General features: G+C 35.8%; 1 protein-coding gene across 1 annotated transcript in view; it reads left to right on the forward strand.

Annotated features, from left to right (window-relative positions):
• SelT (selenoprotein T) overlaps positions 1–26,404 on the forward strand; it is a 56,135-nt gene that overhangs the window by 14,194 nt on the left and 15,537 nt on the right. Inside the window, exons 2-3 of the mRNA XM_090413781.1 lie at positions 2,864–3,101; positions 10,732–10,819. Coding sequence (XP_090269907.1) covers positions 2,973–3,101; positions 10,732–10,819 — 217 coding nt within the window. The 5' untranslated portion in view covers positions 2,864–2,972. The remainder of the gene's footprint in view (positions 1–2,863; positions 3,102–10,731; positions 10,820–26,404) is intronic.

A 26,404-nucleotide genomic window follows, 5' to 3' on the forward strand; every position in this document is an offset into this window, starting at 1 on the left:
CGAATCTCTGCAGCCCACATTCAGTCTGTCAACCCTCATGCCCAGTATTATAGTCTGGCAAGAGTCTTATTTGCCCCTATGTTCTCTGTTTCCTTGTTGCCAGTATACTTAAGTGACCTGATCTGTGCACAGAAATCCGAACGAGGCCTGATTGGTGCCTTAATACGGTGAAATTGTCACCTTTTTATCTATAATTGTCAGAATTATTTGCATTATAGCAACAGTTTTTTGGCTAAGCTGTATGTGATGTGTTCCCAGAACTTCAGTTCTCTTTCTGATATAGTCCTCAGATCTCTCACCATCTCTGCTTCCTAAAACAAAGTTCCTCTAATATGAAAAACATCATTCCATATTTTCTAGCCAAAGTGTATAAATTTACACTTAGCATCATTGAAGTGACATGCATCCTCTTGCAAAGCCACATCAGAATTTCTTGACATTGCTCTTCCTAATTCTGTCTTAAGGCTTTCCTGTCGGCCTGGTTGTCCGAGTAGTTAGCGTATCCACTTTGCAGCCAAAAGGGCCATGGGTTCGAATCCCGTCGTGGGCATGGAAGTTTGTGATTGTCTGTGGAAGTGTTGGCGGGCAGTAGATGATGTTGGTGGATTGGGTGGTGGAAGCGAAGAGTTGTCGAGTGGATGCCCTCCCTTGTCTTTGAACTCCCTGGAGATGTTATGTAATAATAATAATAATTTAGCATCGTCAGCAAGCTACCAAATATCTCCTCTCAAACCTTGAACTAGATGATTGCTTTATTAATTAAGCACCAGTGATCCCAGAATGGAACAGAACCCTGTGGTACCCCACTTATCACCTTTATTTTTGGAGAAGATGCTGCATCCCTATAACTAAGTTATTAAATGACTATCCATCTCCATCCTGCTGAATTCAACATTGCCAGTTCTCTTGCATGTTCTCGTAGCACATGAGCTGACATAACATCCTGACCCACTGCTGTATTCACATTGATGAAGGAAGCTGATAACAAGGAAATGTATATAACAGATTGGCCTAGTAAATAATTTAAAAAAAAAAGGAAAGGTGAATGTTATGGATAATTTTAATAATGTTAGTAGATTGAAATGAAGAGATGGCCTCATGAGGACAAAATAGATGTTATGGTCTATGTTTATCTACTTGATGGGACATAGTACTTTTTTTAATCTGCTAATCTTACCTAACTTTTAATTATATATATAATTACATTTTTTATTTAGGAAAATATTAATCATTTTGTGTTATCTTACATTAACTTAGGATTTTTCTGTTATTTAATTACTATTCCATTTTTGTACTAAAGATGCCTGTGAAACCAAAGTAAAAATTTTACAAATAAGCATTTTCTTGCTTATTTGTGAGTTTTCTGTTCTTGTATTTTATTCTTGACATACTTGCTTAGCAAGACTTGCAATGGGGTAAGTACTTAAGAAATGGAAGCTAGCGAAATGTGTTTGGGGAGTTTTGGAGATGGTGGGAGCTATGATCAAGAATTAAGAAAACAGCAGTGCTCTGTTCAGTGATAAGCATAGGTTTGATAAAGCATATCATGTTTTAGCAGTCTGCTTGCATATTATATTCAGGTGACAAATGTATTGGATAAGTGAGATGTATGAACAATGTTTTTTGTGACTCCCACCATGAAAGGTTGTAAACTAATAGTGTATTATCACCATAGGCTAAGAATTTTTTTACACAGTCCAGAAACAGTGCTCCAGAGACCAAACATGGAACTTTTTCACACTTCCGCTTTGGTGGTCTCACACTGGGAAATGAACTTCATTCTCCCACCTAAAAACAAATTGCAAACATCCATTTCCACATTGGAATTTGAACCTGCAGCCTGTTGGTTGGAGAGCAGATATACTAATCACTCTGCCAACCAGGTTGACTAAAGAGATATGTTTAGATTTTGCAATAGCCTTTGGTTACTACATAAGTTGGTATTAAATTAGAATAGATGGAATTAGTTAACAGATTATTGCGTTGGATAGAAGATTGTTTGTCTGATGGGTATTTAGCAAGTCTTGTATGGGGAATACACGAGAAGAGAAATGTTACCAGTGGTGTGTCTCTGTTTTGGAGCCATTGCTATTTAACAATGTGTATGTTAATGATATCAAGAGAGAGAGAGAGATAAATGCAATATGCAGTTTTACATCAGGATTTGAACAGACTATGTGAGAATTGCCATTTTAGCATAGGTAAGTGTAAGAATTTGAAATCTGGAAAGCAAAGGGCTGATGCAGGGTATACAGTTGCAGGGGATTTCTTACAAGAAGTGGAGATGATTTGGCAGTTATAGTGGACAAGAACAAAAAAATTTAGGCAACACATTGCTAAAATTATAAGGCTATCACAAATATGGCAGGAAGCAAGAATCAGCCAGTATGTTGATAGGATTCACGTTAAAAAAAAAAAGAAAAAAAAAGTGCATTGTAAATGCAGTGCTACCGAAATTTTATCCTACTCCAATCATTTGATTAATAATATTTAAACATGTGTACTTTTTCCTATACTTGAGTTTGAATCAGGAAACTAGAGCCATTGATCATTTGAACCCCACCATGCTTTAAACATGCTTCTTCATTACCATTCAAACTCTCAAAAGAATACTTAGATATGAATGAACTATTTTAAATGTTAACATAAGCAGTAATAGGGATATGTTCAAGAAAGAGGAAAATTTGTCTATTAGAATTTACTAGCTTGGGTGGTTAAATGTCAATTTCGAATTTAAAAAAAAATAAAAGACTTTTTGTTATGAAATTCTTGTCCCAATTTTTAAATATTTGATTTTGAATAACACAACCTGTTACCTTAGTAATTAGATTCTTATTAAATTACGTTGATTTCTTTTTTCTAGTTATTCATGAGGTTATCGCCGCGTCTTCGAGCAGTATGCCTCTATACTTCAAGAAAAGTATCCAGACATCACTGTGCTTGGAGATACTTATCCACCACCACCTCTCTATATGCGTTTAGCACAAGTTTTGGGTGTAGCTAAATTATTACTTATTGCCATGGTACTAGGTGGAATTAATCCTTTTACTTCTTTAGGTGTGACATCACCTCCTTTGTTTACATGGATGATACAAAATAAAGTAATTATTTTCATAGTTTTATCTATATATGATGAAATACTAATCTTATTGTATAATGTTTGGTTTTCAGAAAGCTCCCGAAAGCTAAGTATAATTTTGAGTGAAAATTGGAATATTGGTGTAAATCATAATTTACACTTGTAAATTATGTAGCTTGTTGTGTCTGTGTGATTTTGGTGTGAATTCCGTTTTATTTAATTTAATTTTAATTTAGATAACATAAGATAATGGCATCCAAAAATACAACGCCTTTGTTCAAAAACTGTAATGTGAGGGAGTTTGTCCAATGTGATGTGTGTGGGATGTATGCATTCCCGAAGGAGGCTGCAGTTTGGATGGAAAGTGATAGTGGTGGTAGAATGTGCAGAAAGTGTAAGCAAAGTGAGGAATTGAAATATAGTTCAGGTCGTGAGATAGTTATGGTTGAAGAAAGCCATAATGTGAGTGAAAATAGTGGCTTGATAGGGAATTGCAATGTTGTACAAGATGGCAATCAGAGCGGTGATCAAAGAGAGAGTGAAAGCAACTATACAGAGAGAGAAAATAATTTAAATGATGAAAAAAATGAGGAATTATTTGTAGTCAGTGAGATCGCTAGATTATGCCAGAATGTGAGTAAATAGTGGCTTGATAGGGAATTGCAATGTTGTACAAGATGGCAATCAGAGCGGTGATCAAAGAGAGAGTGAAAGCAACTATACAGAGAGAGAAAATAATTTAAATGATGAAAAAAATGAGGAATTATTTGTAGTCAGTGAGATCGCTAGATTATGCGCAGCGATACAAAGTGCACAGCGGCAGTTAGAGCACCTGCAAAACTCTTTCCAGAGTGCCTCAGCTAACGGAAATAAACAAGTGTTTGAAAGGAAAAATAAGCGTAAGAGTGGGAGAGTTTCTGAAATGAAAGAAAGAGTGTTGTATGGTGACTCGTTATTAAGAGGAGTGATAGATGGGAGTTTAACTAAATCGTACTTACCAGGTGCGAAATTTAAGGATGTAAGTGAGAGTATTAGAGCGCAAAAACAGAAGGTGAAAGAATTGATAGTTGTGGCAGGTACGAATGAATTGAAAGGAGATAAATTTTTAATGAGATTGGACTTGAAAGTATTGTTAAAGGTAGCGAAAGAAAAGAGTGACAGAGTTTGGATGGTGAGTCTGTTGCTGCGGTACGAGAAAGAGGAGTTTAGAAGAAGGGCCATAATCGCAGATGGTGTGGTTTTGAGATGAGTTTGATGGGTGAAAGGATTTATACAAGATGGATGGTCTGCATTTGAATGGATTTGGTGTGCGGAGACTGGAAAAAGTGTTGCTGAGTGAAGTGAAAATGGATGTGCAGAACCAGGGAAACTAGAACTACCAAGGGGGAGGGGGGGTGGATATGCAGACATCAGTGAGATGGTTGAGTGTAAGAATGTACATAATGTACCCAAGCCAGTACTAAGGACAAAAAATCGGAATGGGATAGTTAGAATAACGCATCAAGATAGGGGTGGGACAAATGGACCTCTGCATTTCATGTATACTAATGCCAGGAGTATTAGGAACAAGAAGGAAGAGTTTTTGGCCTTGATTGGCTCTTCCTGTCCATAGGTTATTGGCATTAGTGAAACCTGGCTGATGGAAGATAATATAGTTAGTGGGATAGAATGTGTAGGTTATAGTGTGTTTAGGAGGAACAGAGAGAAAGAATAAAATGGGGGGGGGGGTGTTATTGATGATAGCTGATGAACTGCAGCCAAGGAGAATTGAAGTTGTATCGCAGGATAGTGAAAAGAGCTCATTTGAGGCTATTTGGTGTGAGATTGAGACTAGCAGAACAAAATATACAGTTGGGTGCTGCTATAGACCAGGTGATGGAATAGATGGTGGAGATAGTATGCATAAACAAATTGATGAAATGAGTGGAAGGAGGGTAATTATTATGGGGGATTTCAACTATGGTAACATTGATTGGAAGGAGGAGAGGACACATGTGAGGAAGGAAAAGGATTTTATTCAATTATTAAGGGATAGATCATGCCTCAGTTACTTGCTCAAGTTTTATAACACAGTGACGGCTGAACTGGATAAGGGTAATGGGCTTACAGTGATACTGCTGGACCTGGCTAAGGCATTTGACAGGATACCACATGGAATTCTAATGCATAAACTACAACATATGGGAATGGATATAGGGTTGGTGAGATGGAGAGATATCAGGGAGTAGTTTATTCAGGAGTAGAGTCCAAAAGACGGCCTGTGACTAGTGGTGTGCCGCAGGGTTCTGTTCTTGGACCACTGCTGTTTAATTTGTTCATTAACGATAAGGGAAGGATCTAAGAGGAGTTCATTTGTTTGCTGATGATGCCAAGTTGGGTAGGGGAATAGTGAATGCAGAAGATATCAAAATCTTGCAGGACGACTTGGATAGATTGGAGCTCTGGGCTAAGGAGAATGGATGTCAATTGAATGTGGCAAAATGTAAGATTATGCATTTTGGGGTGCAAAGATTAGCAGCAGTATACCACATTGGTGTAACTGTACTCCAGCAGATTGATGAGGCCAGGGACCTGGGCATGTTGGTGGATAGGGAGATGAAGTTTAGGGGGCACATTGCAAAAGTAGCTAAATCAGCTCATCAACTCACTTGGTTGTTGAAAAATACTTTGATGAGCAGAGACAAGCAAGTTATTGTTCCTCTGTACCAAGCCTTGATAAGACCTCATCTCGACTACTGTGCCCAGATTTGGTCACCTAGGTTTCTTCTTGATGGAGAAGTGGTGGAGGGGATCCAGAGGCGAGTGACCAAGATGATAGCAGGTCTATGGAATGAACCTTATGAGAACAAGTTGAAGATTTGTGGGTTGCAGAAATTAGTTGATAAGTGGAAAAGAGGAGATATGATTGAGACATTCAAATTGCTAAAGGGTTTCTATAGGATTAATTCAGAGGATATTTTTGAACGAACAGGACTGGTGGTGGGAGAACTAGGGGACACCTATAGAAGCTGGGCAAAAGTGTGGTTAACAAGGGTGTTAGAGCTGGGTTCTTTACTTTTAGAGTGGTAAATGAGTGGAATAAGCTGCCAGAGTCTGTTGTGGATGCTATGACGGTGAGTGAGTTCAAGGTAAGGTATAATAGATACTGTGAGAATGTCGTATAGTTGTGTGGACATGATGTTTAGGGCCTTCCTCAATGAGTCTAAGGACTCCCTGGAGTCGCTCATAATAATAATAATATTTTAATTATTATATCCTTGCACAGATATTCATGTCATTTGAATCTCTGCCAAAATACATTGCTTTCTGAAAGTTTTTTATATAAATTAGTATAATAGGAAGATAGCTTCTGAGAAAATTATTTTATCTTAATAGTATTTGTTGTATATTTATGTTTTTTATGGTGAGCTTGATAAGTTATTTAACTTATAGATGGGTGGAGAAACTTTGGAGGAAACCTCAGAAGCTTCTAATTATAATTTCTTCCTGATATGTACTTGCAAGGGATGTACTTCATGAAAATTGTACATTGTTTCTAACTTGTCAACAGTTTTCCTACAAATTAGTCTTATCTGATCTGCCAGGACTCCAATATTATTCAGATCTTACAATGATGGTGCCTATCTTGGTTGAATTCTGATTGACTGAATTTTATGCCAGTAGCTGATTTTTCACTATGTCTGGTTCCATGATGAAAACAGCAGAGGTCTTGTTTAACCAGTTCTAGCCAGCATGAAATTTAGTCAAGTTGTACCATCATTCTGTTCTGGCTTAAGCCAATTGGAATACAAGTTTGGTTAGCTAACTCCCAAAGTGCAGGTCCATTCTTGTTCATCCAGGTAGTTTTTTTTTTTTTTTTTTTTGTCTTCCACCCACGAAAGGTTATAAATTTAGAGTACATGGTACCACAGATGGGCTAATACTTACTATCAGGGAGCACCACGAGAAGGTGAGGATAAGACATTAGGTTAGATCCAGTCAGCCTCCACATTTTTAAAAAGTTATGTGGAGCTCTCCTCCCAGTTATTTAGCACTGATCCTTAAAGAACCCTAAAACATGGATATTATTTCTGGGAAAACTCCCATATTAACTCTAAAGCATGTTTATTATGTATAGCCATTTGTAAATCACCGAGACCATTACAAAATCACAAAAATTTAATTTTTCAGTCCCTCTTGAATTTTGAAAGTATCAGATTAATGAACTTGGCACACTTTGAATTTGCATCCAAGAATACACTTTCTAGAGATTTGGCTCCAGCTCATGCCTTTTGGAATATTCTTCAATTATTACTTAAATTATGAATAAATGTCTTTGCTTTTCCCTGAAAGTAGATTTTATGATAAGCATATGACAGTTTCCTAATTTGTTTTCAGTTTGAAAAAACTACTCATTTTCATTTTATTATTCACTTCAATTCTGCAGAGTATGTACCAAGTTAAAATGTTTTGTTGTTGGAAAAAAAATTGTTGATAGGAGATTAGTAATGTTAATAATGTAGTACTGTCATAGTAGCCTGGACATCCTCTTGAGGTTACATATCAGGAAACACTAATAACAATAGCATTATGATATAAGATCTGGCACATCTCATTTTAATTTTATTGCTAGTCCATTGTTATTATCCACCCTATTACTTGTTCCATTGCTTACTAACTAGTTAAGTCTTCCATTGCAAGAATAACTTGTGCATTTAACTCTCTAATGTATCACAGTACCATTTGAAAGAAATTATGGAATCGAATGTATCAGATTCTGATTTTTATCTATGTATCTCATTGTAAAGGACAAGTTACTCCTCATTTGAAACATCTCTGTATCAGCATCTAGAAGATGACTCACTCTTCTGGAGTCTTTGATTTCTTAGCTAATTCTTATTTAATGACATTGGCAGTAACCGACACAGATTCTTTACATTTCATGTAATTTTGGTACTGTTCTACTAGATCTGTATCCTCATCATGTTTGTTTAGCAGTGCTATCAAGTATTGGAAGTCAGTAATTGGTTTATTGAATTTAGCTATATATAATGGGTTATATTTTAAAAGCACTTAAAATGTTCAAAAATTTATTATTCATTTTTCTTTAGTGGCAAGAAGCTAGAGATGTTTTTCAGGTGATTTTTTGCCAAATCTATCATAGCTTTTTTTTTTTTTTTTTTTTTTAAATGAATGCTTTATGCAATTTAAATGCCTCCACTTTCAAAGGTCCTCCAAAAACTTTGTAATCTAGAATTACTGTTAGCAGTCCTAGGATATTTTTTACATATATTACAAAATGCAACATGTATTTTCATATCTCAGCCAGCTGAGCTCCTTGAGCCATTTGTCTTGGAAAGCATGTCTCACCCGATTGTTTTTACTTGATGACACAACTGAACTCTTTTTTTATTTTTTGAGCTTTTTCACAGAACTTACAAGTGTAGTTTGTGTTTTTTGTTTCATTTATTGTTCATAATGAACAGTGAATTTATATAAACTATCCATAAACAATGATTCAGTAGGGACAAATAAAAATTTCAACAAAACAAGAAAATAGGTAGCACACTCTGTGGAGCTGCATTTCATGATGCAGTCAATTACATGATTTGATCTTTCAGTTGTCTTTGCAAGATTATTGTATTTTTTAAATAACGGTATTAAAAAGCCTTCTCATTATGCAGTGTTCGAGTATATAATTATACTAAGCTAATTGTGAACCATGGAAATATGCTTAGGCCAGTACAGTATTAGAATTTTGCACCTACTAAGAGTTAAAGAAAGTAGTCAAAGAATAAGATGTAAAGATGTACGGTATTTAATTAAATTGTGAAATTTTAACTTGTGTGTGTATTTACTGCTGGGCTTTGCTAAGGCATTTGACAAAAAATGCACAGAAAACTATTACAAAAGTTGAAGCAAATGGGAATGGATATGAAGTAAGTAACATGCATGGGAGGGGATGGCTGATGGATTGACACCAGAGGGTAATGTATGGTGGAGTGGAATTGAGGAGAATGAGGGTGAATGCTGTCAAGAAGGAAGTGAAGGCTAGATTTTTTGCTTATAAAGTGGAGTGTGATTGGAATGGATTGCCATTGGATGATGTGTGCAAGTAGTCTGAATAAATTCAGGAACAGGTATGACAGCTGGTGTGAATAGTATATCCTTTGATGAGTTCCTGACTCCCTGGAGATCTCTCTCTTAAATAATAATTAATAATGCAGATTTGATAGGGCTTATGAAATAAACATTTTACAAACACACTCACAGTGAAGAATTTATGGAGACAACACGTGTTAGAATAATTACTTTACTTCACATTAAGCAAGTAAGTACTTCCACTATGGTAAAACAGGCCTATCAGACCATGCACTCCAAACATGCCACAGAATTCACTGGAAAAGAACTAAGTCCCTACACCGCACCAACACCTGGTTTGAAATAAAATTCAAAGAAGCTTGTGAAATGCTAAAACGTCATCCAAATCTGAACAAAAATGATGGATTAATTATTCCAAGAATGTGGAGGACCCATATAGCAACCAGAACAACCCCAGACAGAAGGAAATCTCAATAAGAAGGACTGTAGAAATTGTTTAATGTAGTTCTGTTGTTTTTTTTTTCCCACCAGATGTCAGGCTGGTATAAATGATTAACAAACATTTAGATTCATTATACTTTTGTATAGTGCAGCAGCATGTAGTTTGTATATTGTACATATGTATGTTTTCCTAATGATGACAACCTCAATACGGAGATCGAAACATAGATTGTTACTTGCTTAATGTTAACTAAAGTAATTATTCTAACACGTGTGTTGTATCTCCATAAATTCTTCACTATGAATGCTGACCACCGTGTAACCTTAAAAGAATTACAAACGCATTGTTTATACTCATGTAGTACCTACTTTATACTAATATTTTTTTGTTTATTGTTCCTGCTCATGAAAGGTTAAATTAAAGGTTTTTAAATTTACTTTCTTTCTCACTCAATCTGTTTAATTCTTAAGTTGACATATTTTTTTAACTATGTCCCAGATTTGAATCTGTGCTATTAACTTTAAATAAAAAGTTAATAAACCACTCTGGTATACCATGGGTGAATTTTTTAAACATTGAGAAACTCTCCCACAGAGCTTGCAAACTATAACAAGTTTTGGAATCTGATATTATCAAATTCATCCTTTACATGTTTTTAGAGTATTTCAATTTTTTTGTGATCAGTGGAATACGTTCACTACCACTGTGTAAAATAATACCATAGTGAATGTTTATCAGTAGCTATAAAAAATCATTTTAATACCTCCTTTGATGAAATATTGAAATAAAGATTGATATTGCTATTCTCAACACTCAGAATACACAATCACAGTTATAATTTTTTGTCTTTTAATGTACATTGTCAAAATCAGGAGGGGGGGGGGGGAAACCTACTTGTGCATGCAAGAGATTGACTGAATCAGGAGCCAGAAGGATTTTAAAAAGTTCTTCAAATCGACTAGAATCAAACTTAGAATGGTCTTTCTAGTTAATAAAATTATTACAACATCCATTTAAAATGTTTTTCATTTATTGAAATACTGAAAAAAATGCCAAACTACCAGTAAATTTTTAAATGTTTTAGACTTTCACTTCCCAATTTGTTTTAATGGAATCTTTTTTTTTTTAGATGTATGCTTGCTTGATGATCTTTTTTCTTAGTAACACTATCGAAGGACAGTTGGTATCTACAGGAGCATTTGAAATTTCTTTTAATGGCAAGTGTGAATTTTATTTATGATATAAATGAGTCTAGTTTGAGTGCAACAAACATTGATTTATTCTAAATTTCATGATTTATCTGAAATCAAAATATTTGTCTAGTTGATATATACAAATATTCAGTTTAATAATGTTAGATAATAATTGTAAAAAACAACTATTTTTGTAACTGAGGCAAATAAAGAAAAATTCAGCTTTATACAATGCAAGTTCTCCTTGGAGGTGCTACTCCCCAAGGGGACATTTTAAAAATTTCATAATATTTGATTTGCAGCCATCTGGCAATTTTGAAAAACTCATGGAGAGTATCGGTACTCACTGATTCAGAGTACTTGATGGTGATGCATGTTGAGTAAACTTAGATTTGAATGGTGAAACCAGTTGACATGTTTTTTTTTTGTTGTTGTTTTTTAATATAAGAAACAGATTTATTATTATTATTACCCTAAGACACCAATGGAGCCAGACTCATCTAGCAGGTCCTTTTGTCATACACACACAGCTCATCATACCATGCCTTGAACACACTCAAATTCTCTACAGATGCCACACTCTCAGACAAGATATTCCAATCATTCAAAACTCTGCATGCAAAAAACCTCTTTTCACACCCTCCTTATACAGCTTCCAGGGATGATCTCTGGTCTCCTCTGATCACCCCACTGTTTTCTGTAAAATCTCTTCAGCATTGATCCTGTAACAATCCCTTACTAACTTGTAGGTCTCTAGCATATCACCCCTCTTCCTCCTATCCACTGTACTCTATAAGTTGCATCTTCTCAATCTTTTCTCATATTTGACATTCCAGAGATCAGACACTACCTTAGTCAGTCGCCTCTGGACCTTTTCCGACATTTCTTTGTTCTTTTGAAAACCAGGTGACCAAATCTGTGCACAGTAGTCCATGGGCAGCCTAATTAGCACCTTAACCAGTGTGTCCTCTAAATTTTAGATCCCCCACCAAGCATAAATTCTACATCGCATCTTTGTTTCCCAAATTTTAAAACCTTACATTTCGCAACATTGAACTGACATGCCCATTCACTCAATCTATTCAGGTCTTCTTGTAAGGCCACAACATCTTCTCTACACTTCATATTTCATCCCAACTTTGCATCATCTACAAACAACTGAATATCTCCATCCAAATCTTTGCCAATATCATTAACATACAGACTAAACAGCAATGGTCTTAAAACAGATCCCTGAGGTGCACCACTAGTGACTTTCCTCTTCTTGGATATTGCTCCCCCATACACAGCTTGCTGATACCTATCAGATAGCCAGTCTCCGATCCAATGCATTAATCTAATATCCAAGGCATCCACTCTAGTTTGACTATCAAGTTATCATGCAGTAATCGATCAAAAGCCTTTGCAAAATCTAAGTATACCATATCGCATCTCCCCTGTCCAGTGAAGCTGCCACTTTATTGTAATAAGTAAGTAGACTGAATGATATATATGCACGTAAACACAAGAAAGATATTTAATTAACCAAATATTTCGGTCTGGAAATAGCAGACCATCCTCAGTGGTATTACAAGAACAGTTTTTAAAAAAAATACAAGCTAGAATACTAACAATAGATTGTTAAAAATAGAACACACCGCATGATGTTATATCACTAAGTATGAAACGGAATATTTTGAAGTAGAGACATGATTGAAAAAAAAAAAAAATTAATGAGTAATCTTGATTAGACTTTCCCAGATTTTTGATATAGATATACAGTCATTACGATTTAGGTTGGGATGATGGAGCAAGGCCTCCACGCTTTCCTTGAACAAACGTTCCTTTTTCACACGGCACTTGTCCTCAGTGCCCCCTTTGCTGATCCGTTATGCTCCTCCTCTTCAAGCGCTCTTTTCCAGGAAAGCGAGCTAGAGTTGCCTTATGCTCAAGGAGGACGGCTCACATGCGATCTTTGGACTATTGTTTACAACCTTACTTAGCCATTCACTGTATACAGAATGCCTTAATATAACTATAATTAACACTCAATTCCTTTACATGATTTTTGAATAGACAACATTGAATCTTATAAATCTACATAAAGCGGTACGTTTATTCTTGCATACATTAAATAATTTCTTTATCTTCTGCTGGAGTACAAGTTTCTCTTTCAGCTGTTATATTAAACTTGTTAAATCCTGAATGAGCAAAAGTTCTTCATTCACGATCTAACAAAACTCCCCATGATGTCACATTCACAAAAATGAAAGACCTTTATGAACTGCTCATTAAGTGTGTCCACTATATCTTCTGCAGCATTTGTTCTTATACCATTATACTCACTCGGCCAGCCAGGCTGGCCAAGTGGAAGAGGCTGCGGGTTCGAATCCTGCCGGGGCATGGATGTTTGTGATTGTCTGTAAAAATACTAGTAGTGGTGTTTGGCGGTAGGTGGCGATGGTGGTTCATTGTAGTTAGTGGAGACAGAAAGCTGTAGAGTAGGTGCCCTCCCTCGATGAGTCTTTGGACTCCCTGGGGGTGGCATGTAATAATAATAATAATAATTTTCTCCAGTCAGTGTCATCCTTCCGTAATCATTATTTTTTTTTTTTTTTGCTGGCTACATATCGAAAGAACTACCTAGGATTTTTTTTTTTGGCTTCATTAGCTAACTGCTGCTCATACTTCACTTTTGCTACCCTTACGAACCAAGTCACCCTCCTTGCCTGGTCTTTGTAATCCTCATGAAATTGATTATTACCATTCCTCTTATGCTGCCTCCATAATGCCTTTTTACTCTGTATCGCATGTTTAATCTCTTCGTTCATCATTTCACACCTACCTTTTCTGACCCTTGGAATACATTTAGACATTGATTCTACTAGACAGTTCTTGAATATTCTCCAAGCCGCATTGATCTCCTTTCCAGCTAACTCCTCATTCCATGCTACACTCGCAAGCTGTCTCCTGTGCTCCTCATAATCACCCCCCCTCCCTTGTAGTTCCACATATATCCTGTCTTCACATTGTTGGCAACCACCCAGGTAATCACTTCATGGTCACTTGTACCAACTGGAGGGTGATTTGACACCACATTTATAATTACATTCTCTGATGAGATGATCAAATCCAAGACCCTCCATCGTCGTGTGCCCTCGGTTACATACTGTCTGAGGTAGTTGTCCCTCAAAAGCTCAAGAAACTCATTTTCTTTACTTCCAGTTGCTATCTCATCATCCCAGTCTGTATTGCCATAATTAAAATCAGCTATAATGATCACCCTTTCTTATTTTCTTGGCTAATTTGATTATACATTTCATGGTTACTACCATCCACATTACCAGGTCTATAACAACTCAACTTTCAAATCTTGCATCACATTTTTGCTCTCATTCACTCTCTCAATTTTTTTGCCAGTCATACATACTTGTTCACAGTCACTGCCACTGAGCACCTTACCATTAATGTACTTTGTTTTTTAACTTCTGCTACATTTATATCGCTTTCGTCCTTCTTGCTATCAATTTTTAAGTTTATCAGATCATTTTCTTTTTCAAACCGTTTCAAAACAAGCAAACATTCCTCATGGCTTTCTCACTACTAACACTTCCAGTTATCAACACATTAGTACTCATCAAGTCCTCATTCAGCTCACACTTCATACACCCTCCTTCCATCCACCTTAAATATCTATAATTTATCTATATAATCGAATGAGTACATGTAGCACACCTCACATTTCATGAAATGACTAAAATCAAAATTAAATTCCTGTATGGACAAAGTCACTGCCATCTTTCCTTTGCCAGTTACTAAGCTGTAATTTTACCAAATCCTTAAACAAGCCCACAGACTAAAAACATTGTAAGTGCACAACTTGTACAGCAACTCTTATTCATAAACACACACTAATTTACAGTTAATATCAAAAAACTTATCTAAAACAGGAGCCTTCTTTACACACCACTTCGATTACACGTTCTCCTCATGAGAGTAGCCAAAGGTACTTTGCAACCACAGATGCGAGACCCCCTCGACACTTCTTCGCATGGCAGAAGACGACGAATCCATTCTGATAATAGGGTAATCAATGTATTTTGAGGGATGGGTGTTTATTGTTATACATCAGAAAATTAGCTTTTCTTTTATGAAAAGAAGTGGAGGAATTTTTTGAGGCTTTAGAAAATGCAACTGACACAATGAAAAAGGAAAAGTTGGTCCTTGTTGAGGATCTAAATAGCAGAGTAGGAAATGATTTTCAGACATACAAAAATATTTTGGGAAAATTTGGAGAAAAGAGCAAAGCTAATAATAATGGCAAATACCTGTTGGATTTCTGCTCAAGACATGGACTGGGGGTGCTTAAGGGTCAAAGCTGTATAACTGAGGGGAGACCTCCACATAGCCTTTAAAGGAATGCGGAGAACCGACCAGGGCTTCTGACCTAATGTCCAATCCTCACCTTCTTGTGATGCACCCTATTGGGTATCTACTTGGATACTGAATGAACGAGGATGGGATAGCAATTTGGGACTTAGCCAACCAAATTGTATTCTTATTGGTTAAACCAAAATAAAAAATGATGGTACAACATGACAAAATTTCATGTCGGCTGGGGCGTCACCCAGTTAAACAAGGCCCCGTTGTTTTCGCCATGGAACCAGGGCGAACAGCGAAAAGTCAGCTACTGGAACAAATCTGAAAACAAACCCCAACTCAACATTCACCAGAGTTAAAGATCGGTACTATCGATGTAAGAAGCCTGAATGGCAAAGAAATGGAGCTAGCTGAGGAATTAGATAAGTACCATATCGACATAATAGGGGTGACTGAAACAAAAAAGACAAAAACTGGTGAGATCTTTCTGAGCAATAAATACAAAATGTTATATTCAGGCAATGACAATCAAGGAAAAGAAGGAGTAGCCATAGTATTCAACACAAAATACAAGGCTAATCTTCTTGAATGGCAGTCAGTCTCAAGTAGAGTAATGTGGACAAATATGAGAATGGGGAACTGGACAATGAGACTTATTTGTGCCTATGGTCCCACAGAAGGTTCTACTAAGGTAGAAGTGGAGGGATATTTTGAGGGTTTAGAAAAAGCAACTGAAAAAATGAAAAATGAAAAGTTGGTCCTTGTTGGGGATCTAAATAGCAGAGTAGGAAATGATTGTGAGACATACAAAAATATTTTAGGAAAATTTGGAGAAAAGAGCAAAGCTAATAATAATGGCAAATATCTGTTGGATTTCTGCTCAGGACATGGACTGGTTATTACTAACACCATGTTCCAACATAAAAATGTGCACAAATTCACATGGAGAGAAGAGGCTAGGAATAAGAAAAGTCTCATTGACTATGTTATTGTTGATAGTGATGTTTTCTCCCTGGTGCAGGACACCAGAGTGTACAGAGGATTTGAAATTTGAAGTGATCACTATTTAGTCTTGAGCAGGATAAAATTGAATTTCATATTGAAAAGAATAACATGTAAGAAAGTTTTAAAGCGAATAAAAGTTGAGCAGCTCTCAGATGTGAACTGTAGACTAAAATACACAAAGATTATTGAAGAAAAAATGAGAGTTTGAGAACAGGAATCAAACCTTGGAGATTCAGTGGCAAACTCTGAAGAAAACATTGATTGATTCTGCCAGAGAGGCATGTGGTGAGGTTGTCTGCAAGGATAAAAAAATCAGAACTCCCTGGTGGACACAGGAAGTTAAAGAGGCAGTGAAGGAAAAGAAGAAAGCATATCAAAAGTTCCTGTAGAATAAATCAGCTTGTGCTCTTAGAGAATATAGAGACAAATGCAAGAATGCTAAACACTGTGTAAAACTAGCTGAACAGAAGTCATGGGAGGACTTTGGCAAGAACATAGAAAATAAATATCAAGAAGGTGGCAAAATATTCTGGAGGTTGTTGAAGAAGCTTAGGAATGGAGGAAAGAGTTAGAGATGATAAAGGTGACATGAAAACTGGAGAAAAAGATATCCTTGAAGTATGGAGTAATTACTTTGAAAAACTGCTAAATGAAACAAGCAGTGATGACAGCACAGTGGTAAAAAACACTGACCAGGCATGCAGGCAGGAATACATATCCATACTTGAAGTAGAAAAAGCCATCAAAGGCTTGAAATGTGGAAAGGCAGCTGGAGTAGATGATATTCGACCAGAAATTCTGAAGTATGGTGGTATAAGAGTCTTACAGTGGCTGCACTGCATAGTTCAGAAAGCCTGGACAGATGGACGAATTCCTGATGATTGGAGTAGAGCTCTCATAGTACCCATATATAAAAAAGGGAAATTGAACTGAATGTGAGAATTACAGAGGTATTTCCCTACTGAGTGTTCCTGGCAGGATCTATGCAAGTATACTTGAGAAACGGTTGAGAAGAATTGTGGAAGAAAAGCTTGGTGAAGAACAAGCTGGATTCAGGCCAAACAGAGGCTGTCAGGATCAGATCTTCACTTTACGACAAATAGTTGAGAAAGCATGGGAATATTACAAAGATCTGTATTTAAGTTTTGTCGATTTGGAAAAGGCATATGATAAGGTGCCAAGAGAGAAGCTGTTCAATACACTGCAGTTATATGGTGTCAATGGGGCATTATATCAAGCAATACTTAGTCTTTATTTGAGTTGTAAGTCAGCAGTTAGAATTGAAGGAAGATGGTTTAATGTTAAATCTGGTGTGAGACAAGGATGTACATTATCCACTCTGTTATTCATTATCTATATGGATCACATTATGAAGGAAAGTGGTATTAAACATGATATCAAAATTGGAGATGTTAATATCAGCTCTTTGCTTTATTCGGATGATGTTATACTTCTAAATAAATCCGCTACAAGTCTGCAAGATTCTCTGACTAAATTGAATAACTGTTGTAATAGATATGGCATGAAGGTCAGCAATAAAAAGACAAAGACAATGAAAATAGGCAGAATCATTGAAAATGTCAACTGTGTTGTGAATGGAGAACCTGTGGAACAAGTAAAACATTTCAGCTACTTAGTGACAATTTTTACTGAAGATGGTAAATTAAATAAAGAAATAGACAACAGAATCAGCAAAGTTGGTATGGTGGGAAGTCAATTGAATAAATTCATATGGAATAAGAGAGAAATTAGTCGGAACACTAAATTAGCTGTATACAAGACAGTGTTCAAACCAGTTTTAACTTATGGATCTGAGAGCTGGGTCAGAAGTAAAACACTTGACCAAAGACTCGAGACCTCAGATATGAGAGTTCTGAGAAAGATTATATGCGTGAACAGATGGCATCAATGGTAATATCATATTAAAAACGAGGATATTAGGAAAGAACTTGACATTGTCAGCATCCAGGAATGGGTTAGCAGAGCTAATCTCAGGTGGTATGGTCACTTAAACAGAATGGGCTAGATAAGATTAGCAAAACAAATGTTCTCTGCCATGTTGGCAGCAAAACGACTCAGAGGAAGACCGAGATATAGGTGGATTGATACGGTACAATGTGCCTTAGATGATAGAAATATAAGATCTGATAATGTTGGAGTCTTGACAAGTAACAGACTGATTTGGAGGAAAATTGTAGATAGGAAGTTAGTAATGATATAATTTTTTCATGTAGTACTATCATATCCTGTACACCCCTTGTGGGTACATGGCAGGAATTTGATGATGATGATGATGATGTTCCAACATAAAAGTGTGCACAAATTTACATGGAGAATTATTCAAGAAAAAATGAAAGAGTTTGAAAACAAAAACCAAACCTTGGATATTCAGTGGCAAACTTTGATGAAAACCCTGATTGATTCAGCCAGAGAGGCATGTGGTGAGGTTATCAGCAAGGATAGAAAAATCAGAAACCAGTGGTGGACACAGGAAGTTAAAGAGGCAGTGAAGGAAAAGAAGAAAGCATATCAAATGTTCCTGGCAAATAAGTCAGCTTGTGCTCTTAGAGAATACAGAGACAAATGTAATAAAGCTAAACACTGTGTGTTAAACTAGCTAAACAAAATATCATGGGAAAACTTTGGTAAGAACAGAAAATAAATATCAAGAAGGGGCAAAATATTCTGCAGGCTGTTGAAAAAGCTCGGAAGGGGAGGAAAGAGTGCTGTAAAAGGAATTAGAGATGATAAAGGCGACATGAAAACTGGTGGTGGTGGTGAGATTGATAGTGATCAACCTCACCAACCTAGTGAAAAAGATATCCTTGATGTATGGAGTAATTACTTCGAAAAATTGCTGAATGAAACAAGCAGTGATGACAGCATAGTTGTAAAAAACACTCAACAGACATTCAGTCAGGAATACATATCGTTACATATGAAGTAGAAAAAGCCTGAAGTGAGGAAAAGCAGCAGGAGTAGATGATATTTGACCAGAATGCCTGGAGAGAGAGGAACAAATTCCAGATGATTGGAGTAGATTTCTCATAGTACCCATATATAAAAAGGGGAATAAAACTGAATGTGAGAATTACAGAGGGATTTCTCTACTGAGTGTTCCTGGTAAGATTTATTCAAGTATACTTGAGAAATGGTTGAGAAGGATTGTGGAAGCGAAGCTTGGTGAAGAACAAGCTTGATTCAGGCCAAATAGAGGCTGTCAGGATCAAATTTTCACGTTACGACAGATAGTTGAGAAATCATGGGAATATAACGAAGATCTCTATTTAAGTTTTCTAGATCTGAAAAAGGTGTATGACAGGGTGTCAAGAGAGAAGCTGGTCAAAGTTCTACAGATGTCAACGGAGCATTATATCAAGCAATATGTAGTCTCTATTTGAGTTGTAATTCAGCAGTTAGAATTGAAGGAAGTACAGGAAGATGGTTTTATGTTAAATCTGCCATCAGACAAGGATGTACATTATCCACTCTGTCATTTATTATCTGAATGGATCACATTATAAAGGAAAGTGGTGTTAAACTTGATATAAAAGGAGATGTTAATCTCAGCTCTTTACTCTATGCAGATGATATACTTCTAAATAAATCTGCTACAAGTCTTCGAGATTCCCTGACTAAATTGAATAACTCTTGTAATAGATTTGGTATGAAGGTCAGTAATATTAAGACAAAGCAATGAAAATAGGCAGAAGCATTGAAAATATTAACTGCATTTTGAACGGAGAACCTATAGAACAAGTAAAACATTTCAGCTACTTAGGCACGATTTTTAGTGAAAATGGTAAATTAAATATGGAAATAGACAACAGAATCAATAAAGCTGGTATGGTAGGAAGTCAAGTGAATAAATTCATATGGAATAAGAGAGGAATTAGTCAAAATACTAAATTAGTTGCATACAAGATAGTGTCCAAACCAATTTTAACTTATGAATCTGAGAGCTGGGTTAGAAATAAAACACTTGACCAAAGACCACAGATATGAGGGGTGAACAGATGACATCAGTGGCAATTCTTGTTGTTATTGGGAAAGAACTTCATATTGTTAGCATCCAGGAATGTGTTAGCAGAGCTAATCTGAGGTGGTATGGTCACTACAAGAGAATGTTAGAGGAAAGATTAGCAAAAGAAGTGTTCTCTGCGGTTAGCAGGAAAAAGACCTAGAGGAAGACCAACATATAGGAGGATTGATATGGTAAAAAAGTGCCTTAGAAGATTGAATTATAAGATTTGACAATGTTGGAGTCTTGACAGATAACAGATTTGATTTGGAGGAAGTTGGTAATGGTGTAAGTTTTTCATTTAGTACTATCATATCCTGTACACCCCCTTGAGATTACATATCAGGAATTTGATAATGATGACTATTTTGCTTGTACAACAGTTGGAAAATTTTATGTATAAAACACGTGATGCCGGGTGTTGGCGGTCAATTCGTACATCCCCTTATTCCTTTCTCTCCTTCAAGATGAATTGACTACTTGGCACATTGCCAGCCAAGGTTCTTGCATCTGTTGTTGGACAGTAGTAGCTCCTCATAACATTAAAAATCTGCAGATTTTAATGTTATGAGGAGCTACTCATAACATTAAAAATCTGCAGTTATACAAATACAGAATAAAATTTGTTCTGAGTCAGTAATATCAGTGGCTCATCTAGGGTAATCGAAAAATAAGTATCTTCATTTTGGCAAATTTTTTTAAGCTGTTCAATAATGTTGACAGTAAATTCATGTTGTTATATTTTTATAATTCTACATGAAAGAGAAAGTTGTTTGTATTTATTAACTTTATCTAAATACAGACATACTGCAACTTTGACAATGCTGTTTTCTGATTTCCCAATCACTATATGGTTTATCATTTCTCATATATTTCTTATCATTTCACATTACCATATATGGATGTTCAAGCGATGCATACAATGGAAGTCTGTGCCTGTATAAGGTAAGATGTCGAAAACGACTTGGTCTTTTCGACATCTTGTGGTATAGAAGATGTCGAAATGAATCCCTTTCACGTGAGATCTGTTGTAGGTTTCTGAGTCTTCTACCTGGGTCTGCTGCCACGTGAGGCCCAGTGTTGGAGATCAGAAGAAAAGAGCTGCACATTGCCACCATGTTAAGGGTTCTAAAGGGCATGGAATAATCGATGACTCAGACAAAGAAGAAATTTGGCAGGAAATCAAGAATGAGCCAGCAGAAGGAAAGAAGGACAAAAAGGAGCACCTTTGTGGGAACAAAAAATTCATGTAAGAGACAGTGCTGAGCAAGAATTGTAAGTACTTATGTATATGATAATTCCAAACAAGATTGTACATCAAGAGTGTCTGTTTATAGGTACAATAAGATAATGTAAATTGATATTGAAATAAGCTTACTGAAGTTATGCATTATTGTCAGTTTTTGTGTATATATTACTTGCAGGATATTCTAGATTGTGATTTAGGTTTAAGGAAGTAAATTAGAACTAAGTTTGAAGCAGGAAGAATTGAAAATAGCAAAAGATTTGTAATGCAGTTGTGTATTTATATATGTGTGTTAATGTGAATCAAACTGTAAATATTCCTTTATGAATTAATTAAATGGTTTGTGAACAATACATTTGGGCTGATTCTGTCAATGCACACTATCCTGAAAATTTCAAACCTGCATAAGATAAAAGTTTAGGTGATCAATAATCAAGCCGCGACTAATCAAAGGTAAAGATTAACATAAGCAAGGAATGCTAACAATATCTGTTTTGTCTTTAGTTTAAAATTTTATAATCCTGCACTTAATACATAGTTGAACTGATGCAGTCGAAAACAAATAAATTTGTTAGACTATGAAATAAAAAAATGGCGGCAGGTGTTAGTTAAGGCAGTCGACCATTATAAGGGAAGAACACAAAGACAAAACAAGGTTGAAATATGTAATAGGAATAACAATGTTTATAACAACAATACATATCACAGCACTGCAATATACATGCACATTCAAAACTAAAAATAAAAAAAATTTCTCAAATCAAGCTGACTTTGTGCCAAGTGGTCGTAGTATCCTCTAGTGCAAATTAACATATGATAGTGTGCTAACTGTTGAAAACAGTGGATAAGGATGAAATGGCAACAATAGAATAATGGATAGATTGATAATAATGGTTGATTTTTAACATTGTACTTTAAAAATGATACATTGTTAAATATAATTAAAATACACACCATTTGAGAATGCATAATTGTGAAAGATGAAGATACGTAATTGAAAAAGTATGCAAAAAGGTCACAAATACTCAAAAAGGCTGCAAGTTCCCCATCTCTGTCCTAAGATGTTCTTGCTCTGATTCTGAGCTTCTAAACAAACAAAAATAAAGACCTGGAATGCCAGCCTGGTTGGCTGAGTGGTTAGCGTATCCGCTCTCCAGCCAAAGGGCTGCAGGTTCGAATCCTGCTGTGGGCATGAATGTTTGTAATTGTCTGTGGAAATAGTAATGGTGTTGGTGGTCGGCAGTAGATGGCGTTGGTGTAGTTGCAGTCAGTTGGTAGATTGAGTGGTAGAGACAGAGTTGTAGAGCAGGTGCCCTCCCTCGATGAGTCCTTGGACGCCCTGGAGGTGTCAAATAATAATAATTAGTGTTACCTCCAAAGAACTGAGGAGAGAATGAACAGGTCTGCCAACGAGATATCATTGTTTTGATCATTAGTTTTTGCATCTAAATGAATGTCTTTGCCTATATAATATGAATCCTTTTGTTGGATATGGCTCGATGTGAGTACATACGTTACTCATGATGTCACCAGATATTGCACTACCACCATTTTTACTACAGTAAATTCATGTTGTTATATCTTTATAATTCTGCATGAAAGAGAAAGTTGTTTGTATTTATTAACTTTATCTAAATACAGACATACTGCAACTTTGGCTGCTGTTTTCTGATTTCCAAATCACTATATCGTTTATCATTTCTCATATATTTCTTATCATTTCACATTACCATATAAGGGCCCTTATCATTACATAAAAGTGCAAGAAGTCACACACATAATTTCTTCATCACTTCATAATAACTAATAATAATCCTTGTTTACATGCTAGTTCCTTTCTGATCTGATGTAGAACAAAATAATTCAGTGAAATACTTTTTAGGTTTCCAATCATCACAGATTCTTTCTACTCCTTTTGACAAGGTAAATCTCCATTAACTTTCGAAGATGAAGTTCTTGCTCCATTTTCATAGTCATCTTACAAAATAGTTGTAGTATTTTCATTTTCTAATTACTGATAAAAACTGACAAGCAATTTCCTTTGTATTTAAAACAAAATAGATAAATTAGTTATAGTGTAGGGAGAAAAAAATTAATAAAGTCAAAAGAAACCAACAAGAAAGAAACAACTTATTCCTGAAAGTTTAGCAGGCACCACTTTTCCAGCATAATTAATGTGCGCTCCTCCATGCAGTTTCACATTTCTAATTATATTTAAAAAAAAAAAAAAATCAGCTAACACCTTTTTATTCCAGTGTTGGGAGTAGGCGAAGCCATTTAGCCCTATCTAACTTTTGGAGGCTGAGTGGGCAGTTTAATCTCCACTGGCAGCCAATCAGAGATAGCTGGCCCAAGGCTATCACTAATTACGCGGCACACAGTGAAGAGAGATGGCTCAACAAGTGCCGCCATCTCATGGTCCCTAACACAATATATTTAATGTCTGAAATAATGTGGGTTCTACGGTTGATTTTCTTGAGTTTACGGGACGAAAAACCCGAGTTTCTGGGAGAAAAAATCCGCTTGCCCGTGCCAGACATCAACTAACTTGGGAACCGGTCAAAAAAAGGCTTAGAAAAATTTCCTCTAGTCGACGACTAGATTCAAAACAAAGTCTTCCTTCGTGCATTCAAGCCCAATGGTGTGCAAACACCACATCCACTGATCTACACAGGCTTCCTTTGGTAAAGATTGCTATGAACACACCTTTCCTGTAAGATATTCTTCATCTTGTTTGCATGCCAGTTCCTTACTGATCTGATGTAGAACAAAATAATTCAATGAAATACCTTTTAGGTTTCCCAGAATCATCACAGATTCTTTCTACTCCTTTTGACAGGGTAAATCTCCATTAACTTTTGAAGATGAGGTTCTTGCCCCACTTCCATGGTCATCTGACAAAATAGTTGTAGTATTTTCATTTTCTAATTACTGGTAAAAACTGACAAGCAATTTCATTTGAAAGAAAACTTATTCCTGAAAGTTTAGCAGGCACCACTTTATCTCCTCCATGCAGTTTTACATTTCTAATTATATTCTTCATCCAATTCTGAGCTCATTTGAAACAACAACAAAAGACTCATAACTAGCACTAGTGTTACCTCCAAAGAATAGGGAATGGTTTATTGACATGGAATGAACAGGTCTGCCAAAGAAATTATGTCAGAATGTATTCTTCCAAAAGGAGTCAAGTCCTGGACATGACCAGTTTCTGCATTTAGGAGATTTTAGTTTTCCATCTGTTCCTGTAAAAACACATCAAAAACATTTGCTTTAATGCTGCAAACAATTGAGTTTACATCACTTGAGTAAGAGGTCTCAATAAAGCCATTTGTTTTTGAAAAAATGGATTTGTTCCCTTTCTGCAGTTAGCAATTCATATTATAATGTGATTCATTTTTACAGCATGAATCTGATAATCAGAAAACATTAGTTGAACCAGCTAATGTAAATAGATTTGCTGAAGTTAATGAAACAGTTTTTGAAAATAATGTGAAGTCTTTTTAAACCACCATTTTTACATTGGCACATTCTGTTGTCACTGGATAGTCTAGTTCTTATATAACTTGTTCTTGCTATAATTTGTTTTAGTAGATGGTTTGCTATAATGATTTTCATTTAGTGCGACAGTGATGCCGCAAGGCATTATCTGGTAGTCTGTTATAGTGGGGAAATTCCCTGTGGTAGTGTTTACTCGTGTGAGAGTCAACAGATGGCTTGTGATCTGTGAATTTTTTATGGTTATGGAGGTGGCATTCTTTTGTGAGGTTGTTTTATGATAGGTAAAATTGAGAGTGACTACCTTCTCATCCCAATGTCCTTCATGTTTTCCATGAAAGGGATATTGGATTCGAAGTTAGGAAGCACTGATGTATAACACTGTCTTGCTTTAACTTGCACTGTGGAGATCAGTTACTCCCTCTTTTCTGTCTAAGTAAGCATGACTGCTGTACACTCCACTTGCATCATTCAAAGGACTACTGTCTATCTGCTTAATATTTGCTGTCATATTATATTTGCATATGTGATAAAACCACATTTATGAATCGTGCAGAAAATATATTCCTAATGAATGTGCTTTCAAAATAGTTTTATTAAAAACTTCATTTCTCATTAGGAACCTGTTGATAATTAAGACTCCTAAAATATGAAAGGTAAAAATTATATATAAAATATAATTAAGAGATTCCTATTCCATTTTATGAGAACAAATCCCATTCCTAAAATGGAATTACTAAAACAGGGTTACTAAAAATTACTGCAATAAAAAAATTTAATTCGAAACACATTAAATGAACTTTACTTTGAACAATTAGAATAATTTTAAAGTCGAAACACAATAATTTTAGTTACCTATTTACTGGTAGAGGCCTTGTAACCATTTTCTTAGTAAGCTCCTTAAAATTAAGTGTGTAATTAGTCAAAACAGTTTATACAAGTTTGTTCAAATGTTCATCATTTAAAACAGTTCTATATTTAAATTTAATAAATTTAAGAGTAAAAATTAACTTTGTCATTTCACAAAAAGAAACTCCTCTTCCCACGCTAGCCTAAAACTTCTGTGTTCCTCTTCACATTTACGTTTTTTATGTGACATTTCTAAGCACTTGAAAAAGAGTTCAATGATAACAAGGACTGTCAATGGACTCGCGCAACAATATGTTGAACGATAAAAGTAGATGAGCACCGGAAGTGTAACTAATGTGTTGTGGCAGGCAGGCATAGCTTCTGCATCCCCACATCGCATTCATTGCTCACACTCACTTACTCCCTTGCCATTGCATCAGTCAAGGGTTGTGGCTCTTTAAGTCTTACCAGAATTATTTTGGCTCCAAAAGGATGTGGAGTTGGCCATCCCTGCTATAAACAATAATTGAGAATACTATATGTTGTGTTTCTTATTATCCTTGAATTATTTGTATTCACATTATTATTATTATTATTCGCCAGAGAGAGAGAGAGGACTTAGAACAGGTTG

Source organism: Typopeltis vanoorti, chromosome 24 (genome assembly GCF_054136105.1).
Source record: "Typopeltis vanoorti isolate ZY-2024b chromosome 24, IOZ_Tvanoo_1.0, whole genome shotgun sequence".
NCBI classification, from domain to species: Eukaryota; Metazoa; Arthropoda; class Arachnida; order Uropygi; family Thelyphonidae; genus Typopeltis; species Typopeltis vanoorti.